Source organism: Strix aluco, chromosome 4 (genome assembly GCF_031877795.1).
Source record: "Strix aluco isolate bStrAlu1 chromosome 4, bStrAlu1.hap1, whole genome shotgun sequence".
Classification (NCBI taxonomy): Eukaryota; Metazoa; Chordata; class Aves; order Strigiformes; family Strigidae; genus Strix; species Strix aluco.
In genome coordinates, this window is record NC_133934.1 from 109,146,393 (window position 1) to 109,163,735 (window position 17,343).

General features: G+C 38.5%; 1 protein-coding gene across 7 annotated transcripts in view; it reads right to left on the reverse strand.

Moving 5' to 3' along the window:
• Nucleotides 1-16,966, reverse strand: part of SEL1L (SEL1L adaptor subunit of SYVN1 ubiquitin ligase) — a 35,626-nt gene extending 18,660 nt beyond the window's left edge. For 4 of the 7 annotated variants that reach the window (XM_074824871.1, XM_074824870.1, XM_074824874.1 and 1 more), the window contains exons 1-9: nucleotides 16,810-16,965; nucleotides 9,526-9,563; nucleotides 8,964-9,186; nucleotides 5,305-5,472; nucleotides 4,577-4,682; nucleotides 2,827-2,989; nucleotides 983-1,036; nucleotides 843-902; nucleotides 153-234 (exon numbers count right to left, since the gene is read on the reverse strand). In XM_074824871.1, the coding sequence (XP_074680972.1) occupies nucleotides 153-234; nucleotides 843-902; nucleotides 983-1,036; nucleotides 2,827-2,989; nucleotides 4,577-4,682; nucleotides 5,305-5,472; nucleotides 8,964-9,186; nucleotides 9,526-9,563; nucleotides 16,810-16,882 (967 nt within the window). In that variant the 5' untranslated portion in view covers nucleotides 16,883-16,965. Of the gene's footprint in view, nucleotides 1-152; nucleotides 235-842; nucleotides 903-982; nucleotides 1,037-2,826; nucleotides 2,990-4,576; nucleotides 4,683-5,304; nucleotides 5,473-8,963; nucleotides 9,187-9,525; nucleotides 9,564-13,426; nucleotides 13,446-16,809 lie in introns of those variants that run through there. The other 3 variants (XM_074824873.1, XM_074824875.1, XM_074824872.1) reach the window with 3 other exon arrangements.
• Nucleotides 16,967-17,343: the final 377 nt, after the last annotated feature.

Genomic DNA, 17,343 nt, shown 5'->3' on the forward strand with positions numbered 1-17,343 from the left:
TCATGAATCAGAAGCAAATAGGTAACTTGTCTGAGAGCAGAAATCCTCTATTTTTATACTACTTGTGTTGATAGCACTTCTAGTATCTTCTAGGTGAATGATATAGAAATACATAGAAAGTCAAGAATTTTGGTCTAGTAAAAAGTTTTTACCGTGATTAGCTACAAGTCGGTAGTGAGTGAGAGCAGATTCACAACTCTGAAGGACTCCTATCCCAGCCCAGTACCGGTAACCCTAGAAAGGAAAATATAAAAGCTATGGGACTATTGGTTATTTGACAACATATCACTTGCCAGGTTACAAACATTTTTCACATTACTTGAGCAAGATTTGACAAGACAACAGGCAAAACAAGTCTACTGCCTCTGCGTTAAAAGCAATTAACTGATACCATTAAGAGTTAAGCATAGTCAATATACTTCAGATATTACTCAGGAAAAAGCAAATAAGCAGAATGATATTTATGGATGAAAACCTAAAGCCTTTTACTTACACATGTTGCATTTTGTCTTAAATCTCACAATACTGATTAAAACAGCATCTTCTGTAAAGATCTCTGGCTTTCATAGTTCTTATTAGCCTATAAAAGTCAAGAGTCTGACACTTCTGCTTTAAGTCAAGAAAGTAAACATGGTCCATCTAAATTCATAGTGGTATATGGCTTAAAATGAGCAGACTTTTCCTTAACAAGGAATAACAGGGATGCTACTATTGCCCACTCAGCGCATGCATGATGATCTAATATTTGGATAGTGTATTCACATGAATGCAAATCTTACACTAAAAATTTAAAAGTACAAAAAAGTTCTTGCATGTGTAAAGTTATTAACTATCTTACTTACCAAGATCATATGGGCGATCAGATTTCCTCCTAAAGCTCCAAAAGTGTAATACACCAGGGCCTTAAAACAACATCATTGGTTATTTAACATGTGCATTCAAGATAAAATACAAGAGCACACACTGAAGATTTTTAAGTTACCTTAGCTTGACTAGAATTGACTCCCAGACCAGATGCATATAGAAATCCAAGAGCCTAGAAGTAAAATAAAGTTTGTCAGCACATCCTTTGAAAAATCCAGGATCAGTTTTTCTGGAATACATCAGATGTCAAAAACCAATTCAAAGCTGCAAAGAATATGCCAAGCTCTACCTTCACTTTGGTACCTCCTGTAGGCCCCTCCCTGCCCCTTTTGAAGTATGAAGTTTCTAAAATATTCAGTTGCCTAGGACACTAACATAAATACATCTCACCAGAACTCAGTCCAGTGGATCAAATACATGGAAGAAACTACTACCTTGCTGAATGACAAGTGCAGATCCAAAGGTCCTGAACAGTAAAAGTATCCCAGTTTGAAGACCCTCAAGTGAAGATCAGCACTGTGTGTCAGGTTATCGATGTATCCTATTTGTCTCATACACCAGTGCAAACATACATGAACCATAAGCGTCCCTAGAAGAGTCTTATAATTTGATTTACTAACATATCCTGCGAATTTACTATTTTGCATCTGTTCTGCCATGGGTTAGTTGCATTTATGACTATAAGCAGTTAGAATGCACAGAACTGTTTGGCTGAGGTTTTTTCAAAAGTTATTTTTATTCTTAAAATTTACATAATTACTGCTCTATCTGTAACACCTGTTACAGCTATGTGGCTCAGAGGAGAAACTAGTAGCACAGAAGATAACAGTATATATAAAGGTGTCTATATTTCACGATGTTCTAAGATGATCCTAGTCAATTCTGAAAGCACACAAAAAGAATCACCTCATGGAGACCTGAATTCTAAACCAATAAAAGTCAAGGTCTTCACTGAGATATAAAGCATCTAGAGAAAACATGTTCCTGCTTCTATGGTAAACCAGTATTCCAACAATAAACAGGAAACAGCAGAAGACTTGGTAGCTAAAAGAAACTGGGCAATTCCTAAAGAAGCTGACACTTCCAAAACAAAAGAGAACTAAACAATAAGTATATGCAGATATTGAGACATTAAAATTGGTAACACCCACATTTTATGACATTACATGTGAACAATTACATATAAACAATTCTATAATGTTCAGAGGCACATGGACAAAGTGAGTCCTGTACCACTAAACAGCTTTCAAGATTCCTAGGAGTTTATAACTTACTAGATTATAAACTTGTGTGTGTATCTACCTATCTCAAAGGCAAAACTGCAAATGAAAAGCCACAACATGCCACACAAACCACAAGAAAAAACAACACAGTTTCAGACATTTGTTGGCTGGAATCACCTGTATCTACCTGGTTTTTGACTTACACATCCAATCTAGTCAGTCATATGACAGGTAAGTTACATTAAAAGACCACCACCATATTATATTACTGGTAGTTTAATGCTGGTTTTCTAAACTCAAAGAGAAGACCTGTTTCCATGTGTTTACCTTGAGGGTGCAAGTGCCATTTGTTACTGCACCCTCAGTAATACCAGCAGCGTGCAGAAGCCCGGTAAAGCAGAAGCATTTGGGGACAACCTTTGAACCAAAGCAAGGCACTGGTGAAATTTAAAAAGGTAAAGGCAATGAGTAGTCAGGATTAGAACATGCTTAGGCAAGCATTAATAAAATACAGGTCCTGAATCAGAGGCCAAATCAAACATTTTACATCAAGTTTTCAAACAATTTAAAAAAGCAGCACTCTCTCCTGTCTTTTTTAACCAGGCAACAGATACCACTTACTGTTCTCATTCTATTCTGGATGCAAGAACAATCTATAAAACTGCCTTAGCGTAAGTACAATCTATAAAACAATTTATAAACTTATAAAAACTTCTGTAGAATCTAAGGACATACATACCATTTGTCCTTTAGGAGAACCTTCTTCTGTTAGTTTTTCAAATAGCTCTTTTGATGACTGGATGTTCTGCTTCAGGTAATCCCCAAACAACAAAGCATAAGACACTTTCTCCATTGCCTTGGTATGATTCATGTCAGCTGCTTTCAGAAGATATTGATATGCTCTTAAAAGAAAAGAATTTCTTAAGTCAGCTTGAGGCAAATAAATAGATTCCATTCATAAACCTGAAGATTCTTGGGAGGTGTTCTGTTCCTGTTTTAGCCTCTATTTTCTACAAATGCATCTTCCTACAGTCATTTGTTCCAGTTCTGAATCATCAATCTATGCAACAACTTGTAGATTTAGCTAACAGACAAACCAGATTTTAATGTTTACTCTACTCCATATGCAAAACAGTATGCATTTCCTCCCCTGTAAGATATACAAAGTTTTTAAGGTCAAATGATCATGTTTTTGTAACAACAATTTTAGGTCCTGCACTAGTTATCTAGTAGGACCACTACTCTTGACAGCTTCACAGATCATGACAGAAAAAAGATGACTGAAAAAGACTATGGAATCTCTTTGATTTGAGTACAAAGTCGTTCCAATGAAAACACCAAGTGTTGGGTCCAAGACAACTGCATACATGATCAATTTTGTGATGAAACAGTCATGCTAACCATGAGAAAGTTCTCTGAAAACTCCCCTTTATTTCAGCCTCAAAAGCTACAGTAGTCCTCCAAAGCAATTTCATAGCAGCTGGTTTCACAGCAATTTAAAAACCTGTAACCTTAAACATTGTTATACAGTACTGTCAAGCATGCTTCAGCTTGGTTTCTCATGGACCTCTGATACCATTCCAAGATTCTTTACCTCTACTCCTTTCTATTCTCAGACTTGTTTTCTTTCTTTAGATACTGTCTCCCTTTGTCTTTGACAATGCATGATGGAAAACCTCTAGCTGTGTTTCAGTTTCCCTGACACATAAAGTAGAAATACACTCCCTTATCTCCACAAACAAGTAACACAGTAATAGTGCTCACATAATAATCAGCAGCCTGAAGTCACCACTTATTGAAGTTGTCAACATGAGTACCAGGGAGTTCTAAATTAACACAGCTATTCTTCATTATAGTGGTAAACTGACAACTATTTCATCAGTAATATATACAGAGTAGAAAGTAAGCAGACCAGAGTGAACAGAACACTAATTTAATTTTTTTTTATCTACAAGCATTACCCTTTTCTCTCATACAATGTTAATTAGAGTTTTAACAATTTGTTGAGATTAAGTTTAATACTATTTTTATGGTGACTGAAAATATCAGAAAGCAGGAACAAGAACTGAGCAGGAGAAGAAAAGCTGATTTTTCCCATTTAATCTTTGAAGCAGAAAACATGTTAGAAACATTTGGAAGTGGACAGTTATCTTGTATCACATTCTCAAGTTTTCTTCTGGGCAATTGCCACATATAAATAATGGCTAGAGAACTGCAGCACCATCTTGCATTAAGTCGATGTTTTGATGACATCCACTCTTCAGAAATTAATTTTACACAATTTTTAGTGGAATCAGAGGAAAGCAGGCATAAGTTTGTTTTTTTAAATACCCTGAAATTACTATTTATTTTCAGTACTATTACTGCATTGTTTGATGCTAAGTCCAGTCAAGTGCAAAGTCCGGAGCAACATAAAGTTATTTTATAGTTAAGCCAGGGTGACCAGCCATGTCATCCTTCTCTTGTGGGGGTGGAAGAAGTAGACTTACTCTTTCTTCTGAGACTTTTTACTGCTTTCATTAAGGATTTTCATTCCAGTCTGATAAACATCCTCAGCTTCTTGCATCTGCCTTCTCTTATTAGACTGCTCTTCAGCTAAAGAAAAAAAGAAAAGACTACATTAAGGGCTCCAATTACACAGCTCAAGCCTGTTTTCTCAAAACTCCTATTTGTTCTAAAGGGAAAATACAACCAGAAACATGTCTCTGAAGACCAATAAACAACCGAAATAATTCAAAAAGCTGTTTAAAGGACGCGTTGGGTATCTTGGTAGACAGTATCTTCTCATGTGATGTCTCTCATGTACAAGTTTGCTGTTAAAATATTCTTTTCATTGCTCCAAAGCAAGCTGTGCAAGGAAAAGAGGCTCCTCCTTCAGGAGGACGTTTCCTACAGAAGGGTTGCCTTTGTGCAAGAAATCAGTGAGTATAATGGCAAACACTGTCAAAGCCCTATACTCCTACAGTCTCAGAAGACAAGAGTTTTCTAGATGCCTCCGCTGCAAGATTTCCCAAATAGCTTTGGGAAGTGGCATTTGCATTATAATCTTTTCCATCATGAGAACTCTGCCTTTATAATTACTTGTATATCACAGTATAAAGTGTCCATTAATATATGACAGGGACTTCCAGACCCTGAAATAAAGGGCATTAAGAAGACTGAAAGCATTAGCTTAAGAAAGCATTCCTTGGACAAGAACAAGACATCAGTTCCTTACTTTCACAGAAGCCCCATTTTTGATCTTTCTTGTAATCATAGGTTGTTGCACACCAAAGTCTGCCATCTTCCCTCCCATCTGCAGTGCACTCCGCATACTCCTTCTCCATAAACAAAAAGGGAAAGTGGCAAGGTTCACCATCTGCAGTGCCTCCAATAGCTCTCAAAACTGAAAATACATACCCAGGAATTAGATTGTTTTCCTTTACTCCACAAATTAAAGTCATCTACTACATATAGGAAAGCACTCTTTTGTTGGTTTTAATTTCTATGAACTGCATTTAATCAAGTTTGCAGTTAAATTTCCAAAGCCTGAAAAAGCAATTATTTCTTCTGAATAGCACTTAAAAAATATTATGATTATTTTTAATTAGGAAGTGAAAAAGAAGGTATGTGGTTTCTTATATTCCTTAGTTCTAAGCAAAGAAAGTATTTTTGTTTAGATTGGAGAAAGCAAATCTCAGTTACATTTTTATTGCCTACCAAAATAAACAGACCTTTGTTTCTCTTCTCTGCACTTCCTTCCTCAGGCAAAAGAATACCCTCGAAGAGCCTTCCAGTGCATATATTCAGACAAAAATCACAACAGAAACATTCACATTGCCAAATGTGATACTGAAAGTACTTAAATATCAGCAGGGAGTACACTTAGAACATACAGCTGTAAGAAGAGACTTAAATTAAATCACTATGAGCCCAGTCATTTTCTATTGTTGCATATACTTATACTGAAAACTTTATTTCACTTTGCCAATATGTTTAAGTTGCATTCAAAGTTACTTTGAATAGCATGATTTATTTCTCATGCACTAGAACTTCAAAGATTACCGATTCCAAAATTGTAGTTTTTTTTTTTTTTTTTAAAAAAAACCAATCTTCTATGAGGACTAAGAATTATCTTAGCTTTCTAGATAATTGAAATTATTTCTGTTAGCCTTTTATAAAGGTTTTTCTCCTTCACTAAGCTAAATCCAGAGCTGGGTTCATCTTCATTTGAAGACATTTGCAAAGTCATAAAATTGAGAATGTCAATTATATGGTGTTTTTTCAGGTTAAGGTTGTAATTCTTGCAGTTAGAGAAAGCTAGTTCTTTTTTCTAGGGTCTATAATTGTAAGGCCTAAAGACCATACTAATTTAAAAATTTCATACTGATTTTTGGAAGCATAAGGAAGTCTTCAGGATTAGTTAGCCTGTTCAAATTGCTCTTCATAATTTGATTTCTTGGCAGATGGTCCACCACAACACTCCAAGTTAATTATCCCATAGGATAATTCCACAAGGAAAAATGTTATTTTCAGAAATTGCATTCAGAAATAATGTGTCCAGATGCAATTAGCCTGCAATCATTTAAGACATCTGTTAACCAGAGAGTAACGCATAACCTCATGCTAAGGTTACGACTGATGTGACCTCTTATCACTGTCATTTGAACAAACTCCAGGTCCAGGATATTAGCACTACCTGAGAACTTGAAGTTTAGCTTGTACTGTTTAGTACCTTCTCTCCTGTACTGAAAGCAATTGGACATGAACCATTTACACAGCGCTCTGCATGAGAGTTAGCTGTACGCTGAGGTTAAAAAATTGCTCTGCGCTAGTCCTCCCCATTGCCTTTTTTTAAAATTCTAAATGCAACCATAATGCTGGTTTTCCATCCCCCGATAGTACAAATACTAACCCCTAAAGCAACACAGCAACGCGATCACAGGATAAAGTGCTCGCCAGTTATTTTATCATGTACTTAAAGAATGATAAATATAAACTCAGGCAAATAATTTACTCAGAGGATAAATTACTTTTTATCAAACTGAGGGTGCAAGCAGTAATTTACTCATTGTATTATGTCTGAATAAAGTATATGATATTTTACTGTTATATTTTTTCCTTATTTATCTTACCTCATACTTTATGCCACAAGAAACCCAAATATAGATTACTTATAAGTATTGGTTACATTACTGTAAGATTCCTCCAAATAGGCAAATGCAGCAGAAATCGTCAGCTCTGTATATATGCATGGGCAGTTTTCAGCAAAAACTGTTAGTATGGAACTTGATTGTTACAAAAACATACAACACAAGATACATAACTAAAAAATACCATATTCTTTACATATAAGACCTCCTCACTAATAAGAAGAGAGCAGGACAACTTCTTTTTCAGAAGGTTAAAAGCCTTACTAAGTACTAATTCTAAACTACCAAAGATGAAACGTTTTTCTGCTCAATATCTTGCAAAATACACATGGGAGCTTGAAGAATATTATTTTTTTTCATGCATTCTCATGACCATACATAGGAGCCAAACTGTATTTAGAAAAGCTTTAATCTCCCTTCATGTGGTCCTGTCACCAGTAGCTCGTTCAAGAGATGCAACACCTGTGTACCTGAAGTAGATTCCTGTCCTGCTCAGTTAAAAAGTTTGCCAGTAAAGCTGTCCTTTAGCAGTTTTTTTTCCCTGCCAGAATACAAGCACTCTTACTTCAGAATTGCTTTTTAGATAAAACCAGCAATCCTTCCATCGACATCGCTTATTTACTCCAAAAGAGGTTCCAAAAACTGCACAAGGCTTAAATTTATATTTTTTTGAAAGTAACTCACAGTACTTTAACAGGCATAAAAACCTTAGTTGCCAGGGAGCAGGTTACACCTTTCTAATACAAGATTAAAAGTATCTTAAAGTTTAGAATGCACTGAATAAATATTGTGCTTAGCTCACTGTTTTGTGGCAGCAAGCTATTTAGTGGATTTTATATACCTTTTTCCCTGTACAACGGCATGCCTATCGACAGAAATACTTAATCCTATTACTGAGTTTTTACGAACTGTATACTTGTTCTGCATTAATAAAGAAGGCTTATTTGAAAACACTGAATATGATGGAGCTCATTTCATAACTCTTTTCTTTTGACATTCAAATCTGAGTTGAGAAGATAGACAAATACTACCATGTAACTATATTTTTTTCAGTAAAGGTGAAGATTAACTTTTTATGAACAAGTGAAAAGGAAAAGTCTTTGCATAGGCTGCCATCTAGTTATCATCCACTACTAACTGCAAGTCAAAAAAAAAAAAATCACATTAAATTTATATTTCTATTAGTATTAGAATTTCCTGGGAATTTAGGCACAAGGATATAAGGTTTTACCTATATTTAAAAACTTACTGAAGTTTGCATGCAATTTAGATGTTACCCTAAAGCTCCCAATACTGTCCTAGGAAGCTTGTCTGCATCACAATTTGTTCCTTCCAGAAAACTGACACTCCAGGCAAACAGCCAGCAGGCTGAAACACTGATGCAATTTCTCCTTCCGCCATTGGTATACATACACACAGCATAGTATGTGTACTTAAGTCCTATTTGAAGAAATCAGGTCTTTCTCCATTTGATAGTTAAAGCTTTCCGACAAGATGAAGACAAGAATAATTACGGAAAACCCTTTGAAATGCATCTAAAAATAACCACTCAGATTTCAATCACAATATATTTGAAAACATTTTGATGTTACTTTCTAAGGGAATGGGCAGCAATTACCATTCCATAAAGGTTAATACACTAGTTACTTTGTATGTTCAAAATTACTGTTTGTGTTCATCCACATGCCAAAGTTACTCAGATGCATCTTACTTGCCACTTGTTCAAAAGTCTGCAAGCAGTTACCTGGACTCTGTATTTCTGCTTCTTCTAAATCCTTATTTAATAGATTTGACATTTCTAGAGAGTTCAACTCTTCCAGAGAATTCTCTTTTTCCTCCTCTTGACTGTGAAAGTTCTCTTCATCCTCCGACTGAGAATCCGATTTCCCCGATTCAAGGAAGATCTGACCAGCTACCACTCGAGTTCCGGTGGAATGGTCCTTTACCTGGTCCTCTGCAGATAAAGTCTGAAAGAAAGCAGTCATATAATTTAGAAGATTAGAAACTGAACAGCAGCAGCTGGCAAAACAATCATTACTTTTTAAAGATACGACTAACATAAAGTTTATATGGTAACATCAAAAGTAAGTTGAGCTACCTCTGTCAGCTCTCATTGACTCTACCCCTTTCAGCTCTTTGAAAAAAATTTACAAAGATATAACACAACATTAATTCTTCTGATGCTCAAAAGAAATTGATGAGACAGCAAGAACTACAGTTTAAAACAAATCATCATAGTTCTGAATTTCAGACCTTTGCTCTCACTCCACAAGAAAAACAGAATGTCTAGAAACTTATTTCCTCACCTTTGACTCCAGTGATTCATCTTGATTTCCCTCTTCATCTACAAGAGATGTTATAAGTCAGTAAAAATAGTTTCCATAAGTAACTTTCTCAAAAATAAAGGTAAGTTTAGCTATAATGCAGTACCATGGTTCTGAAATATTCCAGTGTACTAAGTTGACTAATGCAGTTCAGAAAGAACTTGTTAATATCATCATGAAGAATCAAATGTTTCACAGACAATCCCCCTCTTCCTCAAATTATGCCAACACAACTGTGTGTCCAATACTGGAAAAAAAGTGGGGAATTTTTCTTTAAAAAGCCCAATAAATCCTCTAGGTTAGTATACAGTGTGAGTTGTTCTAGTCCAACTAAACTACTTGAAAAGGTATGCATCAAGTAAAAAGAGCCTATAGAACCTAACATCTTTAGTCACCAAATCAGCTTTCCTATAAACAGCTTCAGTAGTGACCAGAAAGTTACATTAGTATCACCCCACTTATAATTAAACATTGTTCTTTACAGAATGCCAACTCATATTGCCTGACCAGCACATTCAAATCTTTATATAGAGGTCTCTCCAAAACTGTGAGAAATTAAGTTTGTCTTTAAGATACTGTTCAGGAGCTGCAAGCTTTGTTTAACTATCATCTGTATCTGAATGGGCTTATGATATGTGATTAGAAAGACTGGTAAGAGAAGAAATGATAAAGAAGAAAGGCTGTTAGGCAGTGACCTAAAAGAATAGAGGTGAAAAGGAAGGAAAAGATAAACAGAAAAGTTTATGACAGTTTTACTACTGTTTTGCAGAATTGCATCTCTTTTGTTACTCTAACTTAAATGGGCTACTCACTGTGCTTCGAACAACTTGCACTACCAAGGTTTGCACTATCATCACAATTAAAAGCCTCCAAGATTATCACAGCTGAAATGTGACTGTTCCTAGTCATCAGTATCTGATACCACCTCATTTAGGTAACAACACACCACACCTCTCCCCCCTTCCCCCCCCACCTATTTGAAAAAAGATGCTACAGGCCTCCCTCTCTCCAGCACACAACTTGCTTATACAGAAATAAAAGCCCAGAATATAAACAGATGACTAAGCAAAGCTGCCACTAACCCCTACTACACTCAGAAATTCCCCCCCTTCTGAGACTCTGGGTTGTGTAACGCCCTATAGCAGTAGTAAGGCACTGACAGGCTGGAGACCTGCACCACAACTAGAAAAGGTACCTAAACTGATAGAAGTTAGTGCCCTGTTCATGAGAGATACCATTTAATGCCTTATGGTTAGCTATTAAAGACTACCTGCATAAATACTGAATGCCAGCAAAACTCTCCAAAAGTTTATAGAACTCTGCTGACTTTCTGTAATCACTTGGCAGCAAGCAAAACTTGCATACTTTTCATCCTCATGCAAATAAAGCGTCTTATCAGAGATAAATCATCTCCGAAGTGACAAACTACAAACATGACACTTTATTAGTTCATGTTTTGAAGACTCTAACAGAGCAACTGTGGGTATTTGCAATGAAAGGGCTAATCTTGTAAACCAGATTCCAGAAAGCAATTTCCACATCGTTATTTGAAGTATAACCTTTGATTAGAACAAGTAAAAAGATGAGGATCAACTTTAAGCTGTAACAGCATAATAAAAATCAAGAAAAAGTGCTAAGATTTGTAAGCAAAGCTGCAAAACTAAGGTGACAAGAAGTTTGACAGTGCAACTGAGACAAATACATAACAGTCTGTTGAGCATACTGAAGAGGATGTGAAGCTCAAAAAGTCTGACTGCCAGCAGACACAGGATTAAAAAGGATCTAGAACAGTCAGTGTGGGTAAGCAGCCGAATCCTATAGGTCCAAAAATGAAAGCATGTAGAGTCCCTCAAAAAGCTAGTGGAGACAGCAAAGAGCACTCCAGATGAAAGTAGCAACCCTGCAAGTAGCAATCAAGACAGTGTAAGAACAAACACCGGTTTGGAAAAAACACCAGAAGAGGTGTAAGAAAAAACATGGCTAGCTCCATTTTTGGCAGAGACCACAGTGCTTATCAGCTTGAGGAATCTAACAGATAAGGCTGATTGTGGTAAATCATAAGGACTGCTACTGCTGAACTTCAACACTTCAGATCACCATATAACAGTTGGTTCTTAAATACAGTAAAGTACATATGCATTTAGGATCCTTGCTCGTTCTATTTTGAAACTATGAGATAAATTTGAAGTTACCATATTTCCCACAAATTACAATCTACTACCCTAATGATTTTGATCTAAAACCAAATGTTACCCCTATAACTTCAAACTCCAAAGCTTGTCAAGAGATTCAGCCATGCTTCTGGAGTGGGGGAAAACTAAGGTGGGGTTAACCTACCCAGTAGCTTGTATGCTGCTATTAATATATATATAAACCACTTACACAGTACCTGTTACTGCAGTAACAAACATCATGTTATTTTTAACAACTATACGGGCTGGGGCATTTGTTTTTGTCTGTTCAAGATCAGCCTATATGCCTGACAGCACTAGATCATTCTAGCTTTTTGGTAAAGGCTTTATTAACCGATTTCAATTTGTGGAAGGTTGACTTTTCAACAAAAGACCACACAAGGTCAAATATAAATAGGGTATACTATCCATACACCCATATCAAAGAACAATTTTATTGCAACTTCATATGCAAAGCAAAAGGTTTACTAAATTGAAAGGCAAGAGACATCTGAGCAACACAACGTAGAGCTCATTAAATGTGTGCTTTTCTTCCTATTTCATTTCTATTGCATCATTTAAATTCTCTCTGAAGGAATCAGCTTTGTTATTAAGAAGTTGTACTTGAATAATTGTTTTCAAAACAGTGGTTCCAAAACAGCACTAATGCAACAACAAAATTTTAGTTTAACTGTTCTTAGCTCTGGGACTTCTTTCTTAGTTAGGCAGATGAAGTTGCAGTGATGACTGATAATGTGACTAGAGAAGGGATCACCTGCAGCCTTGTTATTTCACAGAACTGCTAATATGCACACTCTACTCATAGAAGTACGTCTACTTCTAAGAAACAGTTAAGAAAACTACTCTGAAAGTGTCAATGAAAGATCTATGGAAGGTCAGTGTGACCTAAGAACAGCTTATTAGTCAAAGCTCAACTACTGAATAAAGTCACAGATGTTATGTTTGTGCACCTGCTTCAGAGATTAAAACTGATAGTTTAGTTTGTTTTTCCAGTTAAATTAAAAAAAGTAACTGCTTTTTTTTTTTTTTTTTAAATTTGGGTCTGTTACCAAGGTTCCCTAATTCTATAAACCCCTTCTGAAAAGGCCAACTGGAAATTAATCCTACTATTTGTTAAACAAATTAGAGATGCAATGATATATTAAAAGGAAAAAGTAGGCAAAAAATACTTGTGGCTGAAACAGGCAGCTGACGATGTTGTACAGATACTTCACTTACAAACAGTGCAGACACTGCTGCGTGCTCTCACACCTAGCTAGGACTCTAGAGCACTTCACCGAGTTAAACACTTGTTTTAACCATCCACCTTCATACATAATCAAAATCAGCTTTAAAATGTATTCATTTTTTCCTCAATTAGAAAGATCAGTGTTCAATCAGTCTATTGAAATATAGCAAAAGTAGTGTGGCAGCCTATGCTAGACAAAAAGATCCTACCATATGCTGGATAAAGATCATACTATTTTGTGAGAATTACCATTTTCAAGAGAGCACTATGGAGAGAGGGGTAGAAACAAGAATAGCTATGCAGCGTGATTCAGCAAGAAAAAAGTCATTAGCTTGACAGACCCCATCAGTTCCAAAGTTTTGCTGTATTAGAAGAACTAATCAACTGACAGCCTATAAAGCTGAGAGACTGCTACTACCTGACAAGAAACACTATTAGTTTCAACATTAGAATGGTCACTCACCTTTGGGAAACAGCCAAAAATTCAGTAAGTGCAAGCAGTTGGCAATCTCCCAAAGCTTTGATGAAGCCCTAAGTGATCACTGTAGTCAGTTTCCTTTCAGTTTTTGCCAAGCACTTCAAGCTTCGAACACTATCACAACAAAGCAACAAGTAAGAGTTTGCATGCTCCAGAGCAGTGATCTCCAAAGTGGAGTGTGTACAACCCACGGGGTACACCAGCCAAGCCACTGGGGGTGCAGGAAGAAAATACTTTTTTTACCATTAATAAATAAAACTTTTCTCAACATAGTGTTTATTTCACCTTTATCTCCTTTTTTCATTTATGTTTTTGTGCATGTTTTATGATGTACATATGTACAGTAGTACATACATGTATTTTTTATAAGTTAAACACTGAAGATGCATGCTCAAAAATTTTTTTCCTGAAAGGTGCATGAACAAAAAAGGTTTGGCAACGACTGCTTTAAACATCCACCAGAGATTTTCTGTCATATTTTGAGTTATTTCTTTTAATGTTCTTTTTGTGCAAGTGACTAGTTAGACTTTGAAAGACAACGTAAACCCTGTTTATCCTATTCTTGCAGGAAAAAGGAAATCTTAAGAAAAAAAAGTTATCTCAGATTGCCTCTCATCAGTTTTTCAAGTGTCAAATTTAACACAGAGACTCCATAGCAAAGACACTATTCTTATTACATGAACCTCTAAAACATGAGCGAGTTAAGCAAAATCCTTAAGCGGCATCTATTTAGCAAGACTAGTTTCAAAGTATTCTTGGCAGCAAGTAAATTGTTCCCAGCTACAATCTGTGCAGCATATTCATTTTAGTGCAACTACAAGATTAAGATATAGGTCAACCCTCACCCTGAATACAAATCTTTTTTCCAGTCTCCTTGCAATTGCTGGCTATTTACAGAATTTACTCTCCAGCAGTTCCTCTGTAAGAAATGAGATTCCCTATCAGGCAACAAGTTTAGGGAATGTTTTTCAGTTAGGTAAGCAAAATCAGAAGGGTCAGGGAAAGCCATTGAGCTCTGTCTTTTGAGAGAATAGGTACAGAAGTTTCCTACAAGTATATAACTGTGGTCATTTGTCCTACCAGTTAATGAGACAGTGTGAAAACCTCTGCCTATCATTGAAGTTAGCCATGGACGGTGCAGGATAATCAGAGGAAGAATCACTTCCTCTCTTCAGGCAGAAAGACAATTTCTACCTCTTAGACTGCGAACAAGGGGGGGGAAAAAAAGAATCAAATAATATTGAGAATCAGAAAAAATAACAGATTTTTTTCAACTTAAGATCAACAGAAGGCGGCCATTGCTGCCGTGATAAGCAGAAGATAGCCAGCTTCAGCTAGAACACACACAGTAACTATTTTTTTTTTTAGCTGCTTTTGCCAATTCCCCATGGACTCCAGCCCTCAATGTTCAACTTCTTCATAACCTGTACGAATATTGTATCTTTAAAAAAATAGTACCCATTTCTTTAGGCCCAAGTTTCCCTACATTCACCTCAAGTTTTCAATAAATTGATTTAAGCAAAGCTTAGGACTATAAAGTTAGGGTTTAAAGCTGTAGTTAAAGGAGTCACTACTAGAAGAGATCCTCATTAAAAACATCTGAAGTCAGGAAACGTAATACTTGAACCATTTTTACTCATCCCTCTTAAAACTTCTCCCTGCAATGTACTCACATTCCAGATGACTGTTTCCAGACCAGACATTAGGAATGAACAAGTATTCAAGGAACCATTTAACACAGCCTCTATGCTTGTACCAGACTTTACTGGAGAAAGTGGTACTGTTACTGAAGGAAATCAGAACATCGATGAAGTGATGACAACTTATCTTTTTTCAGAACGATTCTTGACAAAAATTGGAGTAACAAAGGTCTTCCTGTTATAATGTTCTGCCAAAAGTTGGACTCCAAACACCCTTTCCTAATTAATTCTGGATATTAATAAACAGTTTTACCTCAGTAGTCATTTAAGTTTGGCAACAGCTCCTAATCTTTCATGTAGCGTACCACGTGCGTTCTTGGGCCTACTAATTGTGTTGGTTCAATTGACTCTAAACATGTTTTTTAACAGATGAATTAAGCTACCAGAACTTCATATTCAAACACAACTTTGTGATAGTGGAAAAGCAGTCAAGACAGAAGAGTTTCATGCCAGCACAGCCATAGGCGCACACTTGGCACAGTTTTGTCACCTAACTTCTATGTACATACACAACAGATGGTTCATCTGACATGAACAGTCTCATCTCACCTTAGCTTTTTTCTTTATATACACTGTGAGCGAGAACACACCACTCCAGGTACATCTCTGGCTTCACAGAATGTCTATGTATCTTTTCTACACCTTGGTAAGTGCCCTGCTGGCTTATAACATTACCTACAAAGCTCATATAATTGTGCTTGATATCTAGTCTGAACTCCAGTAACATAACTTTACATTTCAGCTTCCTACCGCATACGTGAAAATGAACCCCAAACCACAGAAATTACGTCTAGAGAAAACGTTGTTACTTCCCTGAAATATTATTGATAGCCTACCTGCACATCCCCAGAAGGACTGGATAAGGCTATCTATTAAAGGAATGCTCTCTGGCTTTAGAAACACTATATAAATAAATGCATTGTGCATTCCCCCCACCCACCCATGGTGGAAAGATAGGTGTGGGAGGTAGAAACCCCAGGAAAGGAAGTTGACAACTAGAAGCACACAAAACCCAAGCTGCATAACAACAAAAGAAGCAAAAAAAAAAAAGTATTATAGTGACATAACACAAGCCCCAGAAATGCTCTCCATATATTTGTATGAGAAAACTGTTCTGATAATGCTACCATCAGCACTATTAGCGCCTCAGCAAGAAAAGGCATACTAGGGAGGAAAAAAAAGGTCTCATTTCAGTTTTGAGCAGAGCAAGCGTTACAAAGCAGGCTCCTGCCGAGCTGTTTAAAGGCAGGAGCCAGACTAAACAACGTGTTCACCCCATCAGGCCTACCGAACAGCCCCCGGTGAGGCAAAGCCAGCAGGCACAGGGGGAGCAATGGGCCCGCCGCCCCTTGGCGAGCCCGACTCCGCCACCCCCGCTACTCGCGGCCACGCAGCGGGCAGAAGCCCAGCTCCCCTCCCCTGCCCTGCCCTGCCTCAGCGCCCCGGCGAGGAAGGAGCTGCCTCCACGCACCCCAGCGAGTACACAGGGTCCCCTCCCCCGTCGCCCCCGCGCCGCGGTTGGCCAAGACCCCCGCGGACACCTCGGCGCCCGCACCCCACGGCGGCAGCGGCCCCGCGCCCCCGTCCCCCGCAACAGGCCATAGGGGACGAGGCCGCCGCAGAGCTCGGGCCCAGCGGGGCGCGGAGAGGTGAAGCCCCGGTACTAACCGGCCGCGGCCAGTCCTCCAGCCCAGAGCGCCGCGAGGCACAGCACCAGCCCAAGGCGCGCCCGCCGCCCCATCCCGCCGGGCTCCTGAGGGGCCGCCGCCGAGGAGACCGGAGCCCGGAGTCCGGCTTCCTCGCCCCGCCCACCGCCCCGCCGCCACCAATCCGCCGGCCGCGCTGACGGCCCACTACCGCCTGCTGGCAGCAGCACACGGCACCCCCCGAGACCGGCTGGCTCTACATGGCCCGCTCCCATTGGCTGGGGGGAGGCACGGACCGTCGGTCACGCCCTCTCGTTGGCCAATGGCATTGCAAAAGGTAAGCACGCGCCTCAGCGAGCGCCGGCTGCGCCAGCGCGCCCTCCCGAAACGGCGGCTCCCATTGGCTCGCGCGCCCGTCCTACACTGCCCACAGAGCCTCGCGAAGGCCCCGCGAGGCCGCGGACGAAGGTCCCGCTGGGCCCCGCGGCGGGGCAGGGACTACGTCACCCACAACCCCCCGCGCCAAACTGCGCAGGGAACAGCGGCGGCGCTGCCG